Consider the following 23,842-nt stretch of genomic DNA (forward strand, 5'->3'; position numbering starts at 1 on the left):
GCTTGAAAAGGTTCGCATTGTCCCATCAGTTCTCATTGCTAATGCAACATAAAGAATTGCTATCTAAAATAGAAAAAATACTAGAATACTTTTTACTGTATAAAAAGCGCATTCGAGGGACGGCGAAGAATCATATTAACAATTGAACACGCACACACTCTTTTATTCGAGTAAAAGTTAGTGGACTGAATATAATATAACGTTTATGTGGTGGCATGATCGTTGAGATTAACTGATAATCATTGAATAGAACTATATGACACAGGTGATAATATTATTTTCATCCTGTGGGACAACATGACATACACAACGAGACATGACTCCTTCTACACATATCGGTTTATCACATTGTAGTTCATGGGTTGCAATCACGAATTGATGGAATGAGTAGGCCCTAATAGAAGAGAGGGTAACCGTAATGTTGAGGTCCTGACACGAGGACCGGGTCGGATTGTTTGCCAAACAGTGGTGGCTTTGTCGTGCATTTTACTACTTTATCTCTCTGAATGTAGCCGATGAACAAGGGACATAACGGAATCGAGCTCCTCCATTCACCAAGGAATATTGTTTGACCGTTCAAAAAACTCACGAACGGTCGAACACACGGCGGGGCTTGTTCCTCCTCTTCCACTTTTTTGCAGATTTGACATCGGACCTGGCGCCGCTCCCGCCGCTACAGCCGCTCCCTCCGCTACAGCCGGGTGAGATGGGTTTCGAGTCAACCCGACAATTTGGCCTTGGGTCAGAAATGCCCTGAACTCTTCCGGCTCAGTGCAATTTTCCGCTGATAATCGGGCAAATCGGTCACCGACGCAAACATGGGCAGCGATTGGTTCTCCTCTTCCAAGTAAAACTAGAAGGATACCCCGGCATTAACTGGGGGTCGCCTGATGGCGAGAAGCCCTTAACCCGTGGCACTTACTTTTAAGAAAGGTTCGCTCAGAAGGTCTTCGGCCGTGCCACGATTCCTTGGATCATGCTCGAAACACAACGCCAAGAACTCCTTGCCCTCGTTGGAGATCTTCAACGGGATTTGGGGACTCTCGCCCATTCCCACTTTGAACATGATCTGGTAGTTGGACTCTAACTCGAACCAGGGGCGTTTCCCGGTGGCCATTTCAATGACCACACAGCCCACCGACCAAATGTCGGCCGCTCGTCCGTAGCCTTCGTTCATGTTTTTCGTGAAGACCTCGGGAGCCATGTACGCTGAAATCAAATGCAATATAAGGGCATGCCATGGCTTGATCCTTGCTTGCACATGGTCAAGTGGTCAAATTTTGAGATGTCGTAGTCCCAAACACTTCAATCCCAAAAACATGGACTGCCTCTGTTGTGATTCATATGAGATGAAGCACTATGAAAGCGTCAAACAGACACCAACTACGCGTCACTAAAGAACAGTGTCAAAGGAAACAGCAATAAAATAGTTGACAACTGAATGTACCAGTTGAAAATGTATTTTCAATTATGGTTCAAAACTCTTAGCCCTTTGGTTTGTGTTTAGGCCAAACGGAATATTGCTTTGTGGCTGACTGTTGTACCCTTGGAAAGCGAAACCAAAAAGAAATGGCTTTTTTCCTGTAGATTTACATATTTGCTAGTTTGAAACGTATGCATCAACCGTTATGAGCAGGGATGAGAAATCATTAAAATTAAAAGCCATTTTTGACCACGTGGCAGAAAATGGCAGAAATTCCTTCAAAGTGGATTTTTGGAAAACGAGAACATAGCTTGGATGGGAAATTATTAAAAGCCATTTTTGACCACCTCGCAGAAAATGGTGGCAGAAAGTGGCAGAAATCCCTTCAAAGTCGAATTTTGCCATCGCTAGTTATGAGTGACCAACAAGTGTGCACAAGCGTGCGTAAACAAAATGATATGCTATCTCAAAGCGAATACATCTAGCCCCAAGATCAAGACGTACCTTGAGTTCCAACGAAGCCTTGAAGTTCACCGGGCATGGTCGTGTGAGCCTTGATCTTGACGGCACAGCCATAATCACCCAATTTGAGAGTTCTCATCTCGTCAGCCAGGAATATGTTGGCTCCTTTGATGTCACGATGGACCACGCCGTGCATGTGGAGACAAGCTACTGCATCTAAGAGTTGGCGGGTGTATTTGCGCAGAAGGATCTCCTCGAGTCCATCTTCCATAGTGGAAACCAGATCTTCCAAGGTTCCCTCTGGACAGTATTCCATGAAGATCAACATCTCCTCGCGGTGAACCTGAACCAAAACAAGAATTATCAACCGCCAGGAAACATGTTCGCGGTCCCTTGGGCCAACAATTCAATGGTTAGCCCTGGACTCCAGTTCGCCCCAATCGCCCCAATCGCCGCAATCGCCCCATCATAGCTCTTCGACCGAAGTTTAGTGATTTCAGAGTAAATGTTCCACAAAAAACGAGCAAGCCCTGTGGTGATTGGCCTTAATCGTTACCTCGACACCGTAGTGGTTAATGAGATGCTTATGGTGAATGCTTTCAAAGATCCTGAGTTCATCAGCAACGTTGCGTAAGGTCTTATGATCGTTGGGTTGCAGGGGGATCTCCTTCATGGCCATAATATCACCGGTTTCATTATTGATGGCGGTGTAGACCTTGCCAAAGTGTCCTTGACCTTAATAGCATGTAAAATAAAACGTTACAACTCCATTTGGCGACGATAAAACTTAGAAGTCCTTACCGATTTTATTGCCTCTTTGCCACGAGAAACTGACCGTTTTTGATCGAATATGAATGCGGTCCTCGCGCCTGGCCTTGTCCAGGACATTCCCAATAATACCCGCATCTTTGCGCTTAGAGTCACGAAATTTCTCCAGATTCAGCATGCTTTTTTGCACCCGCTCTTTCCAGGGTAGATGGGCTGGAATACAAGGGTCCACTGAGCAAATTAGGGTATTTCCTGAATGGAATTTTCTCATAATTGGTGCTTTTCCACTTGCTACAAACAGTGCCCATGCAAACATAAGACAGCAATAGAAACACTCTACAAAGGTGAAATGATGGTTCATGCCCAGAGGAGATAAAAAAACGAGCTCAAAAGGGATATTAAAAATCTTTTAAACCACGCGTGCTCGGACAATAATGGCTAGATTGTTGCTCCCAACATATACTTGATCAAGGCCCTAAATACGGATCCGATAAAAGTCGAATCAAATCAGAACGCCTGGTTGGAACAGCGTGATAAATGCAGGGCATTCAAAGTAAGTGCTTAGATGTACGTCAGTGGGCTCTCACCAGCGCTGTGAATAAGACTCCACGACCGAGCTAGAAGAACATGTTAGAGAGTAGTCCTCCTTTACTAAGAAACTAACATCAGCATTTCATTGAAGGGATATAATTGAGATTCATTCAATATAGTAACTTCAAACGAAAAGCCACAACAACGAGTCGATTCTTTGAGGTCGATTTCTTCTCCTCATTGTCTTATTCGACGTTTCTCTAACTAATTTCTCGCTCAATCTAAGGGAACCCTTATTTCAGCTCAGGCTTTATTCTCCAAATTGATTAAATTCAGAGAGAGCGCAGACGCGACTTCCAATTATGTTACGGATAGAACGTCGTTCCTATGCTATGTAGGACCAGTAATCTACTGTTGTCCTCCCAGAATTGAGAGGATCTTTGCCTCTGATCCAAATTGAATAGGATTCGATGAGAAAGGAACATAAATGCAACAACACCTGCTCGATGAGTTTGTACTTCTTCTTCGATGTTGCTCGAAGCGTTGTTGAAAATGGCACAATGAAGGATAGAGAAAATTGGATGAATAACAGGTATCTTCCGCAAAGTGCAATCTCATCATGTGGCTCAAAAAAGAGCAATGTTCCATTGCTTTCTTTCAAGAAAATACACCTGTCCATTTCCCTTCATTTTCTCATCTTTCTACGAGGAGCTCGAAAAACAGAAATGGTGGAAAGAGCTCGGATGGAGCCATGTTATCTCACAGAGGTCTTTCAACTATTAATTGATGCCGAAGTGGGTCCTAAGTTCCGGTTTCTACTTTGGACTTGGACGTTGTAATTGAGTTTCGAAGGGCTCTAGAAAGTCTATCTGGCAGTCTATTAAAGCGAAGGCCTTTCAATTACCATAGGGAGGAACTTTGACGGACACTTCCGGTGTGTCAGGCTCGTCACTTCCAGCTCCATTCGGTTTGGGTTTGCTGGTTTTCCGACTGAAAATAAAATGAAAACGTACATACCATACTGGGAACAAGCACTTCGACCAAAAGGGGTAAATGTCCTCATGAATGTTTTCTGTTGGAAATGTCTTCCAGCCGTCTGATACAAGCTGCTCGACTGACCATGCAGCTCGAATCATCTTATATCTCGATAGCCAGAGAAGTCAGCCCATTGAGGTCCCTGTCTCATGTGGGGTGGACATCAAACTTACGGAACATAGGGACTCGGAGGTGGAGGCATATGCAGCTTGTCCACATTGGGCGGATTCGTCTCACTAACGGAGCGCAATTGCCAAGGGTTCTTGAGTTGTCCCGTTCCTGGCGAGGAGGTGGAAGGCGGATCAGAATGAGAATGGATGGCTTCGTCAATGGCCTTGTGCTCGCCCACGGCACTCAGTCCACAATGCAACTTGCTCTCGGATGCCACACGATGTGGTGTGCGAACGGGCGACTGCATTCGGGTCCTACTCCCCAGAGAAATAGTGTGCAATTTATTCCACAGCACGATCTGTACGGTCAATTTTGATGACCTCAAATCTCGTAGTCTTACCCTGAGCTGGGCCTTGAGTTACTGGGCGATCGCACCCCGATCCTTCCCGGGTCTGTTATGGGCGAAGTGGCCCCCCCATTGCCGCCTAAGGCCGGTGAATTGCCGCCAGAAGGGGTGGGCGAGCTCACGCTCACGTCCCCAATGATGTGGTTGTAGCACTGCTCCACGAGGTTCCGGAACTCCGGGAACGACTTGTCATTGAGTTGTTTGGTGTAGTTGGGCGATGACGTCATGAGGAGGAAGTCTATCCCATGGGTGGCCCATCGGGGCTTGATGCCACGCCCCCGCTCACATCGGGTCAGGACGAAATTCATCCACTGACGACTGAATGAAATGACACCTTTGGACAAAGCCGTCCTCGAGGATTGACCCGTCACCAATCGATCCAACTCCTTGTGGTACTAGGGGACGTAAAAATCTCACGATTGAAAACCAGATAGGGAGCCTCACGATGTCGAGAGAGAGTGGGTGTGAAATCTAAATTGACGAACCTCGAAACCAAATTTGTAGCATTGATGCAATATCTCTCGAGTTCGACGGGACAGCGCCTCTTTATCGGCCGGTTCCAACTCGCCCATTCCGGTCACATCACATTTCTCCTCGACCATGACCAATTCCTCGGAGATCTTTTCTCGGAGAGTCAGAGCCTCTTGCTGCGATAGAGCGCATACTCTTAGCTTTGGCATTATGGGCAAAGATTTTCTGAACGAAAAGACTCACCTTGACTTGCTCTAAAGACACTGCAATCCGATTAATCGTGGCTCGTTGTTCATGCTTCAATGTGAGGGACTCCTTCATGACTCGGGTGAATTCCACACGTCGTTTGGACAGCAAGGCAGCATTGGGAGCAACGAGGAGCACACCTTCAACCTGAGGAAGGTTTCCAAATTTCATCATCTTGAGCAATGATTGATTTCAGGACTTGGTCCAAATAAAAGTTATTGGGCGCGGAACGGAATGACACCTTCTTGAACGACATTTCATACCAACTGTGAAGTGGTGTCCCAATTCTTTCTGCATAAAATATCTTGCCCTTGGTTTAAATGAAGCCTTCTTAAGTTGTGTGCACTCGTGCTCAATTGCAAAGTGCATTTCCGCGACCTGTTCATGCATGAAATAATCGGTCTTAGTAGCTTACCCAAGAAAAAAACGACAAGGCCACTCTGCCCAAGCTAAAGAGGCTACCTAGTACTTGGCACGGAGAAACAACAGCCTTTTAAGAATCTTGGCATTGTTTCTCTTCATGAACATGATGCTTTTACCATCATCATCATCAATGCTCATCAAGATACCTTGGGCAACAAAGGCCACTCAAAAGGGACCGTCAAACTGAAGGAAAACTTCTCGCAACATTTGAGTCAACATACCTCAATCTGGGACAGGGTGATAGTGGTCTCGGCCGTGGGTCGGATGTCCAGCGTCTCTCCGGCCCAATCGAGTGGCTTCTCCTCGTCATACTCGTATTTGACCAGGACCAAGTAGCCCGTGTTCTCTTCCGGCTTGCCACCGCCCACGTGTACACCATGCCCCGCCCCTCCGTGCAGAGCCTCCGCCCCACAATGCATGGCCAGCAATTGATCGATGAAGTCGTTGCGATCTTGAATCCGACCTGGAAAGCGATACCATCATCCCAGTTCAGTTCCTGGACCATTGAGAACGGCTAGATGTGGGCCCTGCTCACTTACTGGCGATGAAGATGAGGTGTTTGGACGAGAGTGGAGCCACGATCCGGACGTGGCCCGTCTCGTAGAGCCGCTGAATGACTTCCGGAGCCGTGATGTTCATGGTATACTCTGCACTCACTTCAAAGTCCTTGCGCAGGGTCTTGGCGAAAGCCACGCCCTTGATGGCGCGCTCCCTGGCTTCGTGGAACACAGCTTGGAATCCACGACACGCCTCGTAGATCTGGTGTCTGTAAATTGGCGAGTTGGAATGAATGATGCTTGGAACAGTCGAGGCCAAATGGCGGTTTTCCCCCTTACTTGGTCACGGTCTCGTCGTCCGAGCTCTCGCTGTCTGGATACACGAACATTCGTCTGACCACCTCGTCGATCTCAGTGTTGAGGAAATCCCCAATGGCTTTGAGCATGCCACAGGCCATTTGACAGAACGTGTTTCCCGAGAAGCTCTCCCCATCGGGAATGTGGGGACAGGTGGTCTTGATGAACTGCCATTCCTCCTCCAAGAGACTCTTCTGATAAGCCGAGATCATGAGCGATGAATCCGATTGGATCATGGTCACAAAGGATTGCAGGTAATTCAAGTAAACCTACCAAGGGTTAGAATGGTTCACTCATCGATGAGTTCTAAGCCAAGGTTCAAAATGAAACAGCTTTGCAGCATGCTTCACAGGAGACCCATACCCCTGGAGCACCCCGCCACATCTTTCCAACATACATAGTCATAAATAAAAACACATGAATGAGGGCCTAATGCTCCGACTACGGATCGACTAATGAGGCCGACCCTCTTTCTAGACTCCGAACGCCGCCATTCGCCTCCTTTGTCTTCTCGATTGACTCGAATCGAGTCCAATGATCGTGACGCACTTACCTCCAGGGTTAGGGTGAGATTATGGTCGAACTCTTCCATGTCCTGTTCAAATGCATCGAGGAACTCTTTGTCCACTTCGGGGTCGTAGATGGCCGCTCTCACGCGAGAAATGTAGGTCTGACGTTCAATCACCGCAATTCGAAGCACCTCTTTACATTCGCGCATTAGCTACAATAGGAACAATATATCAGTAATAACAAATGGAACAACCCCTTGACCTCAACAATCACGTTCTTCCTCCCTCCCTCCAATATCAAAAAGAGGTTAACAAACCATTTCCAAAATGTGAAAGTGAATGTGTGTGTGTGTGTGTGTGCGTGTGTGTGTCGTGGCGACCAGTTCTAAACTTTTGGACGATGAAGGCCAAAATTGGGGAAGCCCCCTTTTTCTGTCCTAACTCATTTCTTGGAGGGCTTCTTCATCCTCCGTTTCAAGGGCGGATGAAACGATGAGCTGACCTTTGGGTTCTCACAGTCAATGCCTCCCTCCACCAAGGTCGTTTTAACCTCTATGCGAGGGAAACACTGGCTGGAATCCATGATCCGTATAAATATTTCATTACTGAGGCATTACTAGATTGGATAGACAAGCATGACCTCAGCTCACGTGGGTCCCTAGGGACAATTTGGGGGAAAATGGGAAACGCTGTCATTGCGGTTTGACTAGCTCAAAGATTGAGCGAGTCGATAAGAGTTCAGTGTGGAAAATTACTCTTTACATACAGCTTTTGTACTCCATGACTCTGAAATCGTTAACGCTCATCAAGAGTAAGACCATAACTTACAGTTATCCCAGGCCTATCATCAGCTGTGACAAAAATGCATTACAGGCTTACTAACAATCTCGCCAAAGTTATCGTTCACTGCCGACTCATGCATAATTCAGGTACCGAGGACCGAAAGTTCGTGATGGATCCCAGCCATCTCAATTGATTTTCGTTGCCATCGCCTTCCAAGTTCATGGCGGACGTATCCAAAGATTTGCGGCATAAAAGGGCAGGAGAACGTAACAAGAGCCAGGAACTGCACGAGCCAAGAAGCGCTCATGTCCTCATTACTCCCCAAGTTTTTGCCCCCGAGATCCCCGAAAAACTGTATGGGTACTCTCATTTCCCCCGCTCGTTCCAATGGCCTGGTGGGCTTTCCGAGAAACCAGCCAACCCAATGGCAATGGCAGTGATTACCATCACTGGTGTATGAGCGGGTGTGGACTTGTTTACCTGGCGTATGCTCAACTCGGAGGGCTCGTGAGGTTTCTGTTCCAACCGGATCTTGAGACACTCATGAATCACGTCGAGAGGGATACGACACAGGAATAGATAGGGCGCTCGGAATGAGGGCAGGTTCATTCGCATGAACTCGGGATTCCACACGCCGAACTCGGAGAGCTCCCGGCGTTCTTCCGAGGGCACCGGGTGCGACGAGAAGCGCTCCTCCAGATGAGGGTGGTAGGGCACACTCGCGCTCCCGCTCCATTTCCGACCGTGTTCCGAGCTGGGATGGGTCTGGAACACGTGGTGTTGCCGCTCCAAAGCCATCTTGGTCCGGCGCAACGGGCCGCGAATCACCCGATTCAGGAAGTACATGGTCTTCCTAAGGCCCTTGGTCTTCAAATACTTGTCCACGTACTTGCGATACGGACTGGCGTTGGACTTCAGGTCCAATTGGGAAGACGTGCTCCCGTCGGAAATGAAGAAGTAGTTGCCACAGCTCGAGTTCGAGATCTGCCGACCCGTTTCGGTGACGATGGCCGAGGGCACGGCCGAGGAGGGCTGAGAATTGGCCGCCGAGTCCGTGGTGGACGTGGAGTTATTGGAATCGGACGGATTCGTGGAATTGGCATCTTCTTCGGACACATTAAACCTCACGCGAGACATGTTGGCCACGGCCAACCGATTAGCCGCATCCACATCGAGTAAGGACGAGCTCCGAGAGTGATTAGGCGTGTTCTTTCGCGAGGATTCAGAGGGTACCAGAGTCACGTCCGAGGTGGACGCCACCGAGGTTTTCGCCATGAGCGGGTCGTCCAAAACGGACGCACCCGTCGGGTCATCCAGCCAACAGGGCCAAGGTACTCGCCGAGTGGCGCCCAATCCCAAGAGCACATTGCCCAGGACCTTGATCTTGCACCGCAATTGATCCGTCAGATTGTACCACATGCACAGGCACTTCATGCGCGCTTGGAACTCCTTGTTGCCGGCAATGTTCTGGTCGGTCTTGAAGGTCCGCTCGGAGGCGTAGTATTGCTCGGCCCGTTCGACCTTCTCCAGCAGATTGGCCACCTGGCTCAGGGCCATGTTCATGACCATGACACGCTCCTCGTTGAACACATCCAAGGAGTATCGAATGTCGTCGAAGCAATAGTCCATCTTGAGCAGACTCGAGTCCGAGTCCAACTCACTCACATTGGACACTTCACTAATGCCCCGCTCCAAGACCATCATGTTCTTGAAGCTACTCGACAACGGGTCCTCGTAGGCGTCGTAGTAGATGTCACTGGAAGTGCTGGCATCCACCGTGCCGTCCGAGCGATCGGACATGACGCTGGCCTCTCGATCGCGCTCGCGCTCCAGCCGCATCCGCTCGTTCTGCTCCTCGTCGGTCTCAAAGTGGAAGTCCAGGATCTCGTCGATCACTCCCCGAATGGATCGGCGTGCCGAGGTGATGAAGGCATCCTGTTCCATGACGGTCCGACCAGCGAACCACGCCTGCAGCTCCAGCCAAATCAGATCGCCACTGTCGTTCTGATAGACTTGGGCGTCGTTGTAGCTCTTTTCCCGCCGATACATGGCCTGTCGGTCGAGCTTCTCGGCCGAATAGAGCTGATTGGACTTGATCATGGCACTGAACACTTTATGGAAGGTCTGTCGATCCGTCCCCGACACGGACGAGGTTCGACGACGAGGGGTGAGCAATTCACTGGACGCATTACCCAATGACGAAGGATCCGAAGCGTCCAACACACCCCGATGTTGAGCCACCGACTTGGAGCTGAACAAGGACGTGAAGCGGTTCCGAGTTTCCACCTGCAACCGTATCAGATGAACAAGTCATGGCGAGGAATGAAAAAAAAAAGAACACGACAGGAACACAGGAATCGACAAGGACGTGGTGTGACATGTCAAAAGGATCAATATTTCTTAGGTCTCAACAAACTAGTCAACATCCTGCTCGGTAACGCATTACTACTTGGTGAAGAATTGGAGACTGTCTGAGGATTCTTGAAAAATGATTGAGAGGAGCCGTAAGGGCTTACGCGAAAGGTTTTGGCTTTATGTACATGTCGCATGAAAGCTTTCTGTGGCAGAAAGTGTCTCGAATTGAGAAACAAAGATATAGTCGTTGAACATCATGAACCTGAACAATAAACCGAGGCTTCTAAAGTTGTCCTCATACCATTCATTTTTCCATTCAAAAGTTGATTAAAAAGAGAGCAAGTGATATTTCTAAAGCATGTGGCTTTTTTTCATTCGCGTGAAGCTCGTGAATGAGCCACACACCTTCGAGCCTCGTGTTGGCTAAGGACCTGAGAGAACCACCGCTTCATAACTTAATTGTCCACTTAGCTCCCCCCCCCCCTTTCTGCCTTCCTCCGAAGTCCTTTTCCTCATCCAGGACTTGTTAATTCACTGGTTTCTCTTCATTACCACCTCAAGACCTAATACGTGTAAGTAATACTATTCCTTCCCCTTCATGCTCTTACCTTCAATCCGGCGGGGATCCGACTCATGCCCAGGGGTACACTATCCGAATGACCCAATTGCGATAGACTCCCGGTTGAGGCCGGACTGGTCAAGTAGGTGGTGGTACCGCCCCCTCCACGGGGGGCCCCGAGCGACAAGGTGGTGTTCTCGCCGTAGATGGGCGAGAACACGTTGGCCTCCCATTTCTCGGAACGCTCGTGATCTCGGGACAAATGAGTGGCACGTTTGCGTTGATTGAACTGCGCAAACGTGGTTGGAAGGGGACCATCTGCAATATCAAGAGAGGAGACCGTGATGGGAGAACAAAAAAGGCTGGGATAACCAATAATAAATGACTGTCTTGCGTTGTCTCGATAATCCATTAAGTCGGCAGATGTTACCTTGTTTTATCACGTATTTTATGTGCGATAGATCTGGCCTTGGCTCATACAAAACAAAAAAAAAAGAGTTGTGCGCGCAAACAGAACAGGGAAGACGATCTCAGCTAATATTTGATGTGGACCCAAAAGAGCTATGACACTTGGGAGCCCACCATGCTTTGGCGTTCGGCTTTGTCTAGATGTGTGCCGTACCACTGGCAACACGATTCAAGACGTGGGGAGAAAAGCCACTGCATAAAACGTCTGGTTATTCATTTCATGCTCCTGGGTGAGCGAGGGAGTTCTTAGCACAATGAAAGTCTGGCCAATCTCACCCTTGGGCTTGGTCTTGATATCGTTGACAATGCGGTCGTTGCCGAGATTGTTGTTAGCGTCGTTAGCGTGGAGAATCTGCTCCCCATCCGCGGACTGAATAATCATCAGAATTCCGGGGTTTTCGTAAAAGGCCACTTTTTCAATCACATTCACTTTTCTCATGGATCCCAAAGGATTTCCGGTCCCCCCGGGTTCAGGGGTGTACTCGCAAGTGCTGTCTTCCTCATTGCCGAACTCGTAGCTCCGATTGCGTTCGTTGTGAATAAGGAGTTGTAACGAGTTCCGAGCACTTCTCCTCAAGATGTCCGTTCGATTCCTGGATTTCCTCGCTCGAGGCGGACTCTGGTCGTCTTCTCCGTCATCTTCCTGTGCCAAGCTCATCTTGATGGGTAAGCTTCTGGGAATTAGTTTGAACTCCAACTGAGTTCCTGCCGAGCCCGTAGAGATGAACAGAGCTCACCAAAAATATGAGGGCTCAGGTGTTGGAACCTCCACAGGAGAGGAAATCCCTTCGACGTTATCTTTTATGACGGTGACTTTTATCCCGCAGACGGATATTGTTTTCGTACTTGAAGAACTGAGCTCTGTCCCTGACTCACTCGTCAAGGTTCATGAAGGCTGATGATAAGCGGAAACAATGAACTTGAATATTTTACTAATCAACCCAGGAACGAAACATCGTCGTCGTCGTCGTCTTCGTCTTCGTGGTGCCACACACGGGAGTTCGACGACATGCTTGGTTGGATCAAATCAAGGAAGAGATCTTATCCGGAGATGATCTACGTACTGGCAACACACAACACACTCATTCCACGACACTCCTGTATTTGTCTGATGCACGTGCGTGTCTCTTCTCATTGATTTGTTCGAGGATTTTTTCAGAGATTCGATGATTAGAGTCCCACATCTTGGCTATCTCAAGCCAGACGTCATCTCACCTACATTCGTCAGGTTCTTTAGTTAGGTTAGGGGGCTAATCTCAAGGCCAAAGAATTGCATCCATTCTGTTGCACCTTCCACGTCCCAAATACAACTGTTGCTTTAGGCTTCGTTTCAGCCCCTTGTGACTCGTGTTCCAAATTTCTCTCTCATTTACTTTACTCTCTCTCTCCTGTGCCTCTGTCGTCTCTCTGGCTTTGGCTGTCGGTGTGTCTCACCCTCGCTGTCTGAAGGGAGCTTGGAACCCTTGGTTGAGAACATAGACATGAACTCTCGAGTTTATGGCGCGTATTTCGGAACCCAATGTCAGTTCGTTTTTAGCGCGAGGGGTTGGCTGTAAAAGAGTTCTAAACGAAGAGCGATTCTCCGGATTTACACATGGTCTCGCCGGCGTGTGGATCGATATGGCTGGTCTTCAGGGTGATATCCTTAGAGGCTCTATTTTTCTCATTCCGTTTGCCCATGGATTTTTTAGAAAGTGCTCGAGCTTCTGGCCTCAAGGCCTAGATTAGAGCCCGAGCGACTGGGTTGGCTGCGTTGATGGCCTTATACGTAGCAGTTGCCCTGACAATCTGGATCAAAACCAAGAGCAATGAGATGAACTTGAAGATCACTTGACAACGGGTCCAGTTGCGTTTTATTTGATATTATTTTGTTGGATGGCAAAAGAGCGAGGCGATTGTTTAAGGCTTTCGATTGATCGAGCACCATTTGTGCCAATTTGTTCTTTCTTCAAGACCATAAGCTGACTTTTAATCGTTGTAAATGACTGATTCATCTTGTATACATATCCGCAACAAGAGATTGTCCTTGAAATGAAGTGCATTCACGGATGCGGCGAAAAATGACAGACTTTAACCTATGAAAGCTTCTCATACTTCATACCCGTACAAAGTCGATCAATTCTGATGAAACTTTTCGGGTAGTTCTTGAAGCATTGCACAAATAATCCAAGTGTCCACGAATGGACTCGCAACTATTCCTAACAATTGAGGGTTTAGGACCAACCAGGCATAACTAATGGTGTTTATGTGGCTTCCATTGTGTTGAAGCTGTTCTTGCCGGCTAATGCGGCGATTTGAGGCCAAACGGCAAAGGCTTACAGGTTATAGGTAATCAGATGTGGCGAAATGGGTAGTTTTCTTGAAAAAAGACTCCACATGCGTTTTGAGAGCACCTTCAATCCTTCAAGAATCTAGGTTAGTTAGAACAATCAAGTCGCCACCTTCTCTTTCTAGGGCTCGTACATTGTTCAATTTGCTTCTCATTAATAATCAAAAGGAATGCGTTGGTGTCGGCTTGAAATTATGTAGACTTGGACAAGCTCTCAAACTAAATTTTTGCCCTACTTTCAAGGCCATGCCAGATCTCCCAATTGTAACTCAGCATCTCGGTGCCAATACCCTGCCATTTAACAATCATTCTGAAAGTTAACAAAATGTTTCAATTTTGAAAAGTGACAATCGACGAAAACCTCGATATAGGTCATTTGTCCTCAACTTTGATAAGAAAAGGGCAGTTTACCTTTTTCCTAAGTGTAAGTATTTCCATCTGAGGACGATTACACTCTCAGATATGGTATATGAGTCCGAACAATACTTTAAATGATTTCTCATCAAATCTCAGGGACAATATAGAATTTTTCAGCGCGTTGAAGAGAGACCTCTGTTTGGTCTGGGTGTGGAAAAACAGCTGTGAAGAGTCAAGCGTAGTGAAAATCTCTAACATTTTAACATTTAGCTTGGGCTTGAAAAGTCAGATATCATGCCTATGAGATGTAATAGATATTTTCAAAATACCCCAAAGCTGATATGAATTGGCAAAAGTTCAATTATCAATCAATGGTCTGTCCTTTCATTGACGTTAATTAAACGAAATTGTTAAATATGATGATCATGCAAATCATTTTATCAGTTAGTTTTGGGCAGTTCTAATATCAGGTACTGTTATGTTGCTTAAGAAGCTGCTAATTCTACAGTGAAATAAAAAGAAAGTTTACCAAACGTATAGCTTTTTGAATCATTCACCAATAATGAGAAAGAGCACATTTTCATAGTACAAGACCAATGTAAAATGATCGCAAACATTTTGATATGGTACTATGTAGTTAGGATCAGACAAATGTTTCATTTCATTCTTATATGAATGTCATAAGTGTTGAGCATTCTATCCTTGCAGGATTATCCTACAAGGGTATAAATGTGCTCTCAAAACGTTCATCAAGCCTCTACAGTCAGTAGAATTGACTCTTAATCCTGGGTTGGGACAAATCTCATGGATGATTTTGAAGACGTACAGTAGCAGATACCTTTCGTACCTTCTCTGAACACTGATTAGTCCCAACTTCTTTAATCTCTCCCAATACAAGAGCTCTCTCATTTCTTTAATGTTCCTATAGATGCTCTAGGCATAGATACGCGAGGTTGAGTATAGGTCATCAAATTCGACCGATCTGATTGGCTGCCAATTGTCAACGAACATGGGCTTTGTTTGGAAACCTTCCCGACAGGGAGTCAGTTGCTTCTAAAAAGAGGTTGCACGTTTGCATTGCATAATATTTCAAAGCTTTGAATGATTCATGAAAAATTTGATCTACCATGGATTTAACCAACTCATTCCGGTTAAGAGTGTCTTTGGTCATTACAATGGCATTAGTGTGGTATTCCTCAATAAAATGTAGTTAACACACTGATCTTTCAAATGCTGCCAATCTCAAGTTGGACTAAAGCACTTCAAAAAAGAAAGTACAACCATATTCAACAGATTACGTTGTAAAGTATACAGGACTTGTTTCTTGATAGACTCAGGAAGCTCACATGTGATAATGTTAATCTGAATAATCTAATGAAATATCAAAGTAATCTAATCATATGAAAAAATGGGTTCAGAAAGGATTTAGAAAATAACAAAATAGTAGTAACAATCTAGGCTTGCTGGGGTACCGTATTGGTAGAGCATCTGCTTTCCAATTTGCGAATCCTGGTTCGATCCCAGGCTTGCCAAGTCCAAGCTTCTCTGTGGTATTTGATTACAGCATGAGTTGCTACTTTAACAGCTTAAATGGGCGAACCTGTGGTCATTCCCGAGGGTGAGGTAATAATTAATGTTAGGCTGTGATGATGAAGCGGGAATATCCCTCAATTGGGACACCCATCATTCAGATGGCAGGCCGAGTGAGAGAGCTGCCACCTGACTTCATAACAAACAAAACAAAACACTAGTAACAATCTAAAATGCCATATCCATGAATCAGCTTGTCTTCAAGTAAAATTTGGCAGTGCCCTTGAAGGAAATATTCAATGATCATTGTCATGATAGAACTCTCTCTTATACAGTGCATCAGTTCAAAATCTGTTTGGAAACTTTTTAGTTCTACTGATTGTTTACATTTTTGAAGTGGAGCCACTTGTCAAACCTCGCGCGTCTCTGAATCCAGGGTCTCTAAATGTTCCTAACTTCCCTTGCTTATAATATGCCAGTTGGATGGAGGCTCTGTTGAGCCTTAAGTTTCCTCAACTGTCATGAGATAAACGAAAAATTAAATGCCACTTAGGAAGTTAAAAAAGGAACGAGTGACGAGTAATTCTTTTAGTCTTTGGGATCGTTACAACTACATCAGTTTAAAATGGAACTGAATTACAATTCATTTTTCGAAAAAAGGAACGAACTACTGTAATTTCGTTACTTGTAGTTTCGTTACTAATGTCCTGAATTTAACACAACATGCACTTTCAAAGAAATTAGACTTGCGTGTATCGAAATGACGAATAAGATGAAATCACTCAGTGCCAACTTTAAGAGAGCAGAATATAGCCAACCATTTCAGTATCCTGGATTTCCAAAGTCAATTATCTTGTATTACCAAGGATTGAATAAATGAGGATAGGGCCATAATAGTTGGAACCAATCGATAGTAGCTTCTACGAGAGGATGGTGGGTGAAACTGGATCCAAGGTAAGGCCAAGATCAACCTTTTAGCTAGGTTTCTATATTTATATTCTATATTATATATCAGAGCCTACCAGGGTTCCCGACGGCAATTGGATGGATACACATCCGGTTAAATTGCCTTCTCCACTTATCCGTGTTTTGACTCAACACCGGAACACATCCTCATTCTTCCGTTTCGAGAGAAATCTAGTTAAGACGACAAAAACTTTCTTCCCAAAAGAGTCCGTATTGAATAGGAGCAAACAAAGTTGAAGAAAAGTTTGATCTGGAATCCTAAACGTACATCAAAACTGATATCGCCACTTACCCATCGACTAGCATTTTTTTAAACTCAAATTTCGCATGCAAACTGGGACTTTACAAAGAAATATAGCAATTCTTACCCAAATCGTCCCGATCGAACGAGACAAATTTGGTCGATTTTCTCCGCCGGGGCGAGTCTCCCGAATACCTTCGAAATGGGGAGGATTTTTGCGATGACGAGGATCCCACGGAGGTCTTTCCCCACCGACCCCCCGAACTGGTGCTGTAAAAAGGCAATTGGTTTTAATTGGGGTTCAGAACGTTTATTCATATCGCTCAACGGTAGATTCAGTCATCATAGCAAAAAGTAATGATACTAAAAACAATGATGATAATAAGCAGGTGTCTGCAACCAAATTTTGTACGTATCTTGATGCCAAAGGGCTGCTTGGCAACCATCTTAATTGAATCAACGTAAAAGTAACGTGAGCCATTCTTCGTCCTCTAGTACGTGATATATTTATATATACTTTAACAGAACGGACATGATCATAGAGATAGATTTATGCACTGGCTTGGGGACAATAATAATCAATTGAGGGAAAAAAATCGGAGCACACGTGATGGATGGAACGCACACATGAGCTCAAGTTTGAGCGAGTCAGACGGGTTCTGAAAAGGAGCATAGCACGTACTTAGTAGTACGCAGCGTACGTTTATCAAATCTACAGAACTCGAGCATGCCTAGCGTGTACATGTTGAATCCATACTTGATTCAATCCCTTCCACATGCAAGGTAACAGTATTCATTAGCAATTCACAAGACGCTCTACATGGTTATGTTAGTTAGTTTGGTTTTAGAGTCGGCGGCCCAAACATCGTCCCTTTCACCGAGAACTTTCCGATTGATTGATTGAGTGAGTCAGTGAGTCAGTGAGAGAGAGAGATAAAAAGAGAGAGCTTGCTGATTACCTCAGATCCTCGAGATCCGAATCCGACTCATCATCGGGGAGACACAGGAACTGAGGGGACAGTCTAACGAATCGGACACGGGCACAAAAAAAGAGAAAAGAGAACGAGAAACACTAAGGGGAACGGTCAAGTTCGTTCTCGGAGGGCAGAACAAATACGGCTTGTCCGTCGATCCAGTGATTAATTAAGTGACCGAGGAGGCGGACGAAATGGGGCTCGATTTCACGCAACCTCGAACATCGAGATTGAATCTGTCGGCGCCTTCGTTTTACTTTGATTTCGACTAAATACGAATTAATTCAAGCAACGCATGCGAAAGCGGTCTTTCCAGCCTAGTATTGGCCGATACAAGTGCGCATCTTAGGGCAGAGTCACGGAGATCAAGGAGAATACGGATTTGATATTAATATCAAAAGCGATATTAGAAAGGCAATTAATTATCTGCCGATCAATATAGCACGAATAAACATATATTAATCTCGGGTTACTGCACAATCATCAGTTCCACTAGCAATCTCACATTCGTGATAACTGCTTCATAAAGCAAACCAGTAAGTTACAGTATGAAGCTAAATACCGATCGGCGGGTTGAAATCAGCATAACTCGATCGAGGGGAACCAAATGAGCACAATATTGATTCTCTATCAAAAAACAAAGTAAACAACAATACTCAAACGAAAGCAGTTCCCGTTCGTACCTCTCGGGCTCGGCAGCGAGCTTCTTATTGTCTTTCCACTTTCGATTATTGGAGATCCGTGATCGGGGAGGGGTCCGACCATATTCGTCGTATTTGTCGTAGTCCTCGCCCATAAGTTCGCGTTCTAATTCGGACTCTTTGGCCTCCGAGTCCTCGGAATCGAGCTCCAATGAGGGAATCCTGGAAAAACGTCCCATAACACACTGAAAGCCTGCCCAATCACGAATATGCTGCCCAGACCCAAAACTCACATGGTTGAGTGCAACATCCTTCGCACTGTTTTTATTGGTCCCAAATGTAGTTCAGTGCAGTAAGGCTTTTGACGGAATTTTACAAATAAGCACATAGATTCCCAACATTTCAACTTCAGAGGGCAATAACAATAAGGCAAAATTTAGCCGAGACAAGGGTTTCAGGGACTTCGGGTTCATGCCATAATTTACTCTTTACGGTAAATGTCGTAGGTTTAGAGCCCGTCAATCCCAGAGAAAATAAGTGCATCAATGAAATGGTCATCGCTATCAATAAGATGATCTGGACATTACGAATTTTTTGGATTGAATGGGATGAATGAGAGTGCGCAAGGACTAACTCGAAAATTCCACAGCAAAAAAAGCCCTCAAGAGGTTAGTAGGAACATGTCATAGCGAATTTACTTAAGACAAAGAAAGCTGCACTCGACAGCTTGTCGTAATATCCAGATGTGAACGAAACTTGACGAGATTGGGAATGTTAGAGTAGTACGCCAAAGGTCGGAAGGGAAGTTTCAAGAGCGCCACTTGACCTCTCTCATTGCACTACTACTCGGAAAACTATTGATCTTAAGTACGAAATGTCAGTATCATCATGATGGGTCCGGTAACCTCCTTCAAGCAACAGAAGTTGGCTAGGAAATCGCTGCCATCAGAACTCCTGGGCGAGATTAGTCTTAATACACGTACAATTTTTGTAACCTCTTCCAAATTGAATGGCCCTTCTAATTTTGAGTTGAATCAAGATACAAGTATATTTGAAAACACGGCTTTATGGACGATTTTTATGCCACGGGGTGAGAATATTGACCCACTTGGCATTGACATTCGGAGTATCGCCTTATTCATTGCCATCAGGAAGCAACAATATTTGTGCATGAAGTTGAGTTGTACGAGTAGTTCATTGAATATGTTGAAAATAAAAGATGGGACCCGTTGGTGAAGTATTGGGCTTGATGTATGTAGGGAGGAAATTGGATTTGGCCCATTTGACGGGAGACAGACCTTCTTATATTTGACAACTTATGAATGCCTGTAAATTGTTGTTATTGTGGTTGCTAATGTAATAAAACTAATGAACATCCAAACCTGGTGGAAACCACAAGATATCGGGCCAGGATTCGTTTTGTTCATATATTTACTAGTTTCTGTGTATGCACCTTACGTGGGATCAATCTATTTTGGAAGACATGTTTTCCTCTCAACTAGAAGCCATCGATCTGAGTGCTTCACTCGCGTTGTTTGGACACTTTTTCTTAAGGTCTCAGTAGAGAAAAACAATTCGCCACCAAGCCAAACATTTAGATCGGAAGACCCTTAGATACTACTCAAACAAAGCAGAGGCATTGGCCGCCTCATCTTCCGATCTCATCGATCTGAGTGCTTCACTCGCGTTGTTTGGACACTTTTTCTTAAGGTCTCAGTACAGAAAAACAATTCGCTACCAAGCCAAACATTTTCCACAAAAGGCCCTTAGATACTACTCAAACAAAGCAGAGGCATTGGCCGCCTCATCATCCCATTATCTCTGTCTAAAACAAGGGATATTTTCACGCTCTGGGCGTTTAGTGATTGACCCCATACGATACACGCTCATCATTCCAAGTTCATTCATAAAAATTTGTCCTTCCTTATCTTAGTATCCGCGATATCTTGGCGATGTATGTATTTATGTATTTAGGATATGGTCGTTCTGAGGGCGATTGGGGCGATGTCTCTTACCTGGGCGAGGCTGGAATCACCTCCAAGTGACTGCGGTTGGAGTCTGGACCATGATTTGGCGAGGGACTCTTCTTCAAGACGGGCTTGATGTGTCGTCGGTCGAGGTCCTCAAAGGTGGGATCCTCGAGGAGGAGTGTCTCGTCGATCTGGATCCCACCCAATCGCGACTGGAACGAGCTCGGGTCGTGTTCAGGGCTACTGGCGGGCCCCGGGGCCCGTTTGAGCAACGGATCTTCCCTGGCCGCCATTGGCACTGAGCCCAATTCTCAGCTTTCCATGTAATGTCACTGGCTCACGCTCGCCTGCACGCACACAAACGCACATTAACGCTTATGAGATACGAATGGCACAGACAGAGACGTACACTTACACTTACACACACACTGCTAGCCCGGCCTTGTTTCCGGATTAACTCTTCGGAATGGATGTACGCACTTCCTGACCTCCTGGTCACCTGAATTCATGGGTGGAATGATGTGGAAACCGACGAGTCTTGGCCATGGGCTGGCCGAAAACAGCCATGCCAGACGGCTCGACTCACAAGCCAGCGAGCTCAACTCACTCAACGTAAAAAAGTGTTTTCTGGCCCGCCGAACCCGGGATTACATAATCGAATAATCGAGCCGGCAGCGGCCGACGGCGGCGGCGGCGGCGCTCAATGGGTGATGATGGTGTTGAGGATGGAGCTGATCAGAGATCGTGACATTAGAAGGCTAGTCTTCGAACTGAAACCCTTGTTTCTCATTGTGTGACAGTCGATCATCTTTCCATGGATCGATTAGAGAGCGATTTCGTTTTAGGGTCAATGTGGCACACTCGGCCAATGAGGCTTTCAGGCTTTGAGGCTTTGAGGAGTGGGAGGGCAATGAGTGAAGAGGCTACTGCGATTGGAACGTGATTAACTTATACACGAGTTTTGTTGTGCCGGGAGCCATACCACCCGTCCAACCAGACACCGGCTTGGCCGTCCGATAGAGGCTCACTTAGCCACTACCACGGACTCCACGGACTCTAGTGCCCGCTGGCTAATGCCTTGATGGCTTCCAGGATCTCCCCCTTAACATGGACCCGCACCACCAGAGTAAGGTTCGTGGGTGGGTCTTGGTCCTGCCGGCCTGCGTGCCCGCCTGGCTCTTGGTTCACGATCCCACCACGATAACGAGAGCGATAGTGACAAGGAGGAGGACAAGGCTGCGGACGACGAGAACGACCAGGACGGTGTACTTGCGAGTCTCTCCTTAGCTTGGACTTAGGTTCCAAAACACGTTCCCATGACCTTCCTGGCCAGATTGGCTTGGTCCCCAAAGTTCTAGGCACGCACGACCAGCCAGCAGGGCGCTCCACTTTTCGAGGAAGAAGATCAGTCGGTGACTACGAGGATGTGACACCACCGGGTCACCACGCATGAAGGTCCCCCGAGAGCTTGGGCCTGATTTCCAAGTTCATATCCATAAACACGTACAAGAGCGTAGCCACTGACCACACACCACTAAGGACCCACACAAGAGACGAGCGAGTGTTTCTCGCGTTTCTTCAGTTGTTCTCTGCACTCGCGCACGTAGGCGCCAGTACGTAAATACACACGTCCTGGCAGGCACGAGTTGGGGGGGTGAGGGGGGTGAGACGGGTGAGACGGGTGAGAGACAGGGAGAGACACACACCACCCAAGGAGTGAGTCGCGAACGGAACGAAATCGAGACCTGAATCAGCTAGCGCTAACTAGGCATAGCTTCCAAGTTTGGAGTTCGGGATGGGGCTCGTCGAGCTTTTTCTAGCTTGGGGGAAATGAGCCCTTACTTAACTTCACTAATCAATCGGCGCTTTTGAAAGACACACTAGGTTTATAATGTAGTCGTGTGCTCCAAATTTTGCCCATAGCTGCAGAACTGAGTATGAAAACTTACTAAAAACTGATATTTGAGCTTGGAAATAGCTCATTGATGATGATATCCAATGCAAATTTAGTCTTGAAGACCTTTGTCTTACACCTCTAACATTTCCACAAGAAGATTTCCTAAAGGCACTTTTTTCCAAACTTTTTTATCTTACCTAGACATCAAAGTATAAAGCTTCAATAATTCACCATTATTATGTATTTTTGGTTGTACTAATATTTTCGTTTCAAATCAAGAGCCATTTAGGATCTTGTATTAAAAAGAGTAAATACTAAAGATTGAACATCTTGCCCAATTCTATATGTCTATGATGTATGAATAAAGATAGTAATATTAGATATAATAAGAAAGAACGATATATTTCTCAAATTCAAAAACTTTTTTCTTAGCAAATTCGTAATAGTGTTGTTAGGTAAGGAGTTGTTAGTTTTTAAAGATATGTTTGATGTCAGATATAGAGAAACACCCTATATTGTAACAATTACTTAAATGAAAAATTATAGAAGTATAATTTATTTAGAAGTATTATTGAATATTTGATGAGCAGCTGCAGAACCATTGCAAGTTTCATGACTTACTTAATTTGAGTCAATATGTCCCAGCAATGAAATACCCTGATTGTAGCTTGGATTTGAATTATTAACATTCAAAATACATGAAAGCTCACAGTAACTTGGAAAATCAAATTTGCTTATCTTTACAATGCTGTATTTGATCAAGATGGTTGATTAAAATTTTCAAATTTCTCCATGTAAAGTAAAGGAAAATCAATGAATATGTTTGTCCAGCATCCCAATTTTGGGCATAATGTGAAGGGAAAATTTAGACAAACATCCCAGCCAACTCGCACCATGATCTAATAGCATTCTCACCTGTAGAGTGATTTGTGCTACAAAACAAAATAAAAAGTCAGTTTTGGTGTAGCTATGATACTGTACTAATATCTTGACTCAATATCAGAACATTGTTTGGATCAACAAGCTGGCTAATTGAATGAAATAAAAGACAAATTCAGTCAATGTCCGGTGTAGGTTGGCTGTTATCTTTGTCTAACTTGGGTGACGCACTACATTTTCCTTTGAATTTCTAACACTTTGCATGGCTAATCTAAATGTCTAGAAGTTAGGCTGCCCCTCACAAATGTTTTCAATCTTTTTCTTCACCAACTGTTTGAAGTGTAGCATTTACACTGAGTTCAAATAAAGGGGCTCATCATGCACGCTGTATTCAGAGATTTTTTTTAACTCGGTTTTGAATCCGGATATTCGGGCCGCTAAAAAGATCTCGCTCTATCACTAAGAATCGGCTACGTACTTGCAGTGAACTGAAGTCGAGCTGTTTTCAAAAAGCTGGAGACTTTGCTTTGAACACATTTTGGTAGTTGGGCAGCAGGGTGTCGGGCTGATCGACTTCTCTTGCGTTACTCAGTTCCAAACAAAGCAGAAAGACGAGCCATCAACTCACTGGCTCCTTGAAATCGGAACTTGATT

The 23,842-nt window shown here is 45.5% G+C and overlaps 1 protein-coding gene across 7 annotated transcripts; it reads right to left on the reverse strand.

The window, feature by feature from the left end:
* Positions 1-142: 142 nt before the first annotated feature.
* On the reverse strand, positions 143-21,975 carry LOC131880206 (mitogen-activated protein kinase kinase kinase 4-like). 7 transcript variants are annotated; one of them, XM_059226763.1, is made up of 22 exons: positions 20,834-21,975; positions 20,458-20,759; positions 18,485-18,664; positions 17,787-17,849; positions 16,955-17,097; positions 10,986-11,254; positions 8,503-10,308; positions 7,284-7,451; positions 6,713-6,999; positions 6,416-6,642; positions 6,098-6,339; positions 5,451-5,600; positions 5,222-5,383; positions 4,731-5,131; positions 4,393-4,644; positions 4,089-4,174; positions 3,241-3,270; positions 2,687-2,866; positions 2,442-2,620; positions 1,928-2,228; positions 923-1,209; positions 143-853 (listed from the first exon to the last, which is right to left on the reverse strand). In XM_059226763.1, exons 2-22 carry the CDS (start codon positions 20,703-20,705, stop codon positions 743-745), a joined length of 5,772 nt encoding a protein of 1,923 aa, XP_059082746.1. In that variant the 5' UTR covers positions 20,706-20,759; positions 20,834-21,975; the 3' UTR covers positions 143-742. The 7 variants fall into 7 exon arrangements, with proteins under 7 accessions (XP_059082746.1, XP_059082745.1, XP_059082749.1 ...); XM_059226762.1 differs by having other exon boundaries at positions 20,828-21,975; XM_059226766.1 differs by lacking the exon at positions 17,787-17,849 and having other exon boundaries at positions 20,458-21,975.
* Positions 21,976-23,842: the final 1,867 nt, after the last annotated feature.

Source organism: Tigriopus californicus, chromosome 5 (assembly GCF_007210705.1).
Source record: "Tigriopus californicus strain San Diego chromosome 5, Tcal_SD_v2.1, whole genome shotgun sequence".
NCBI lineage: Eukaryota > Metazoa > Arthropoda > Copepoda > Harpacticoida > Harpacticidae > Tigriopus > Tigriopus californicus.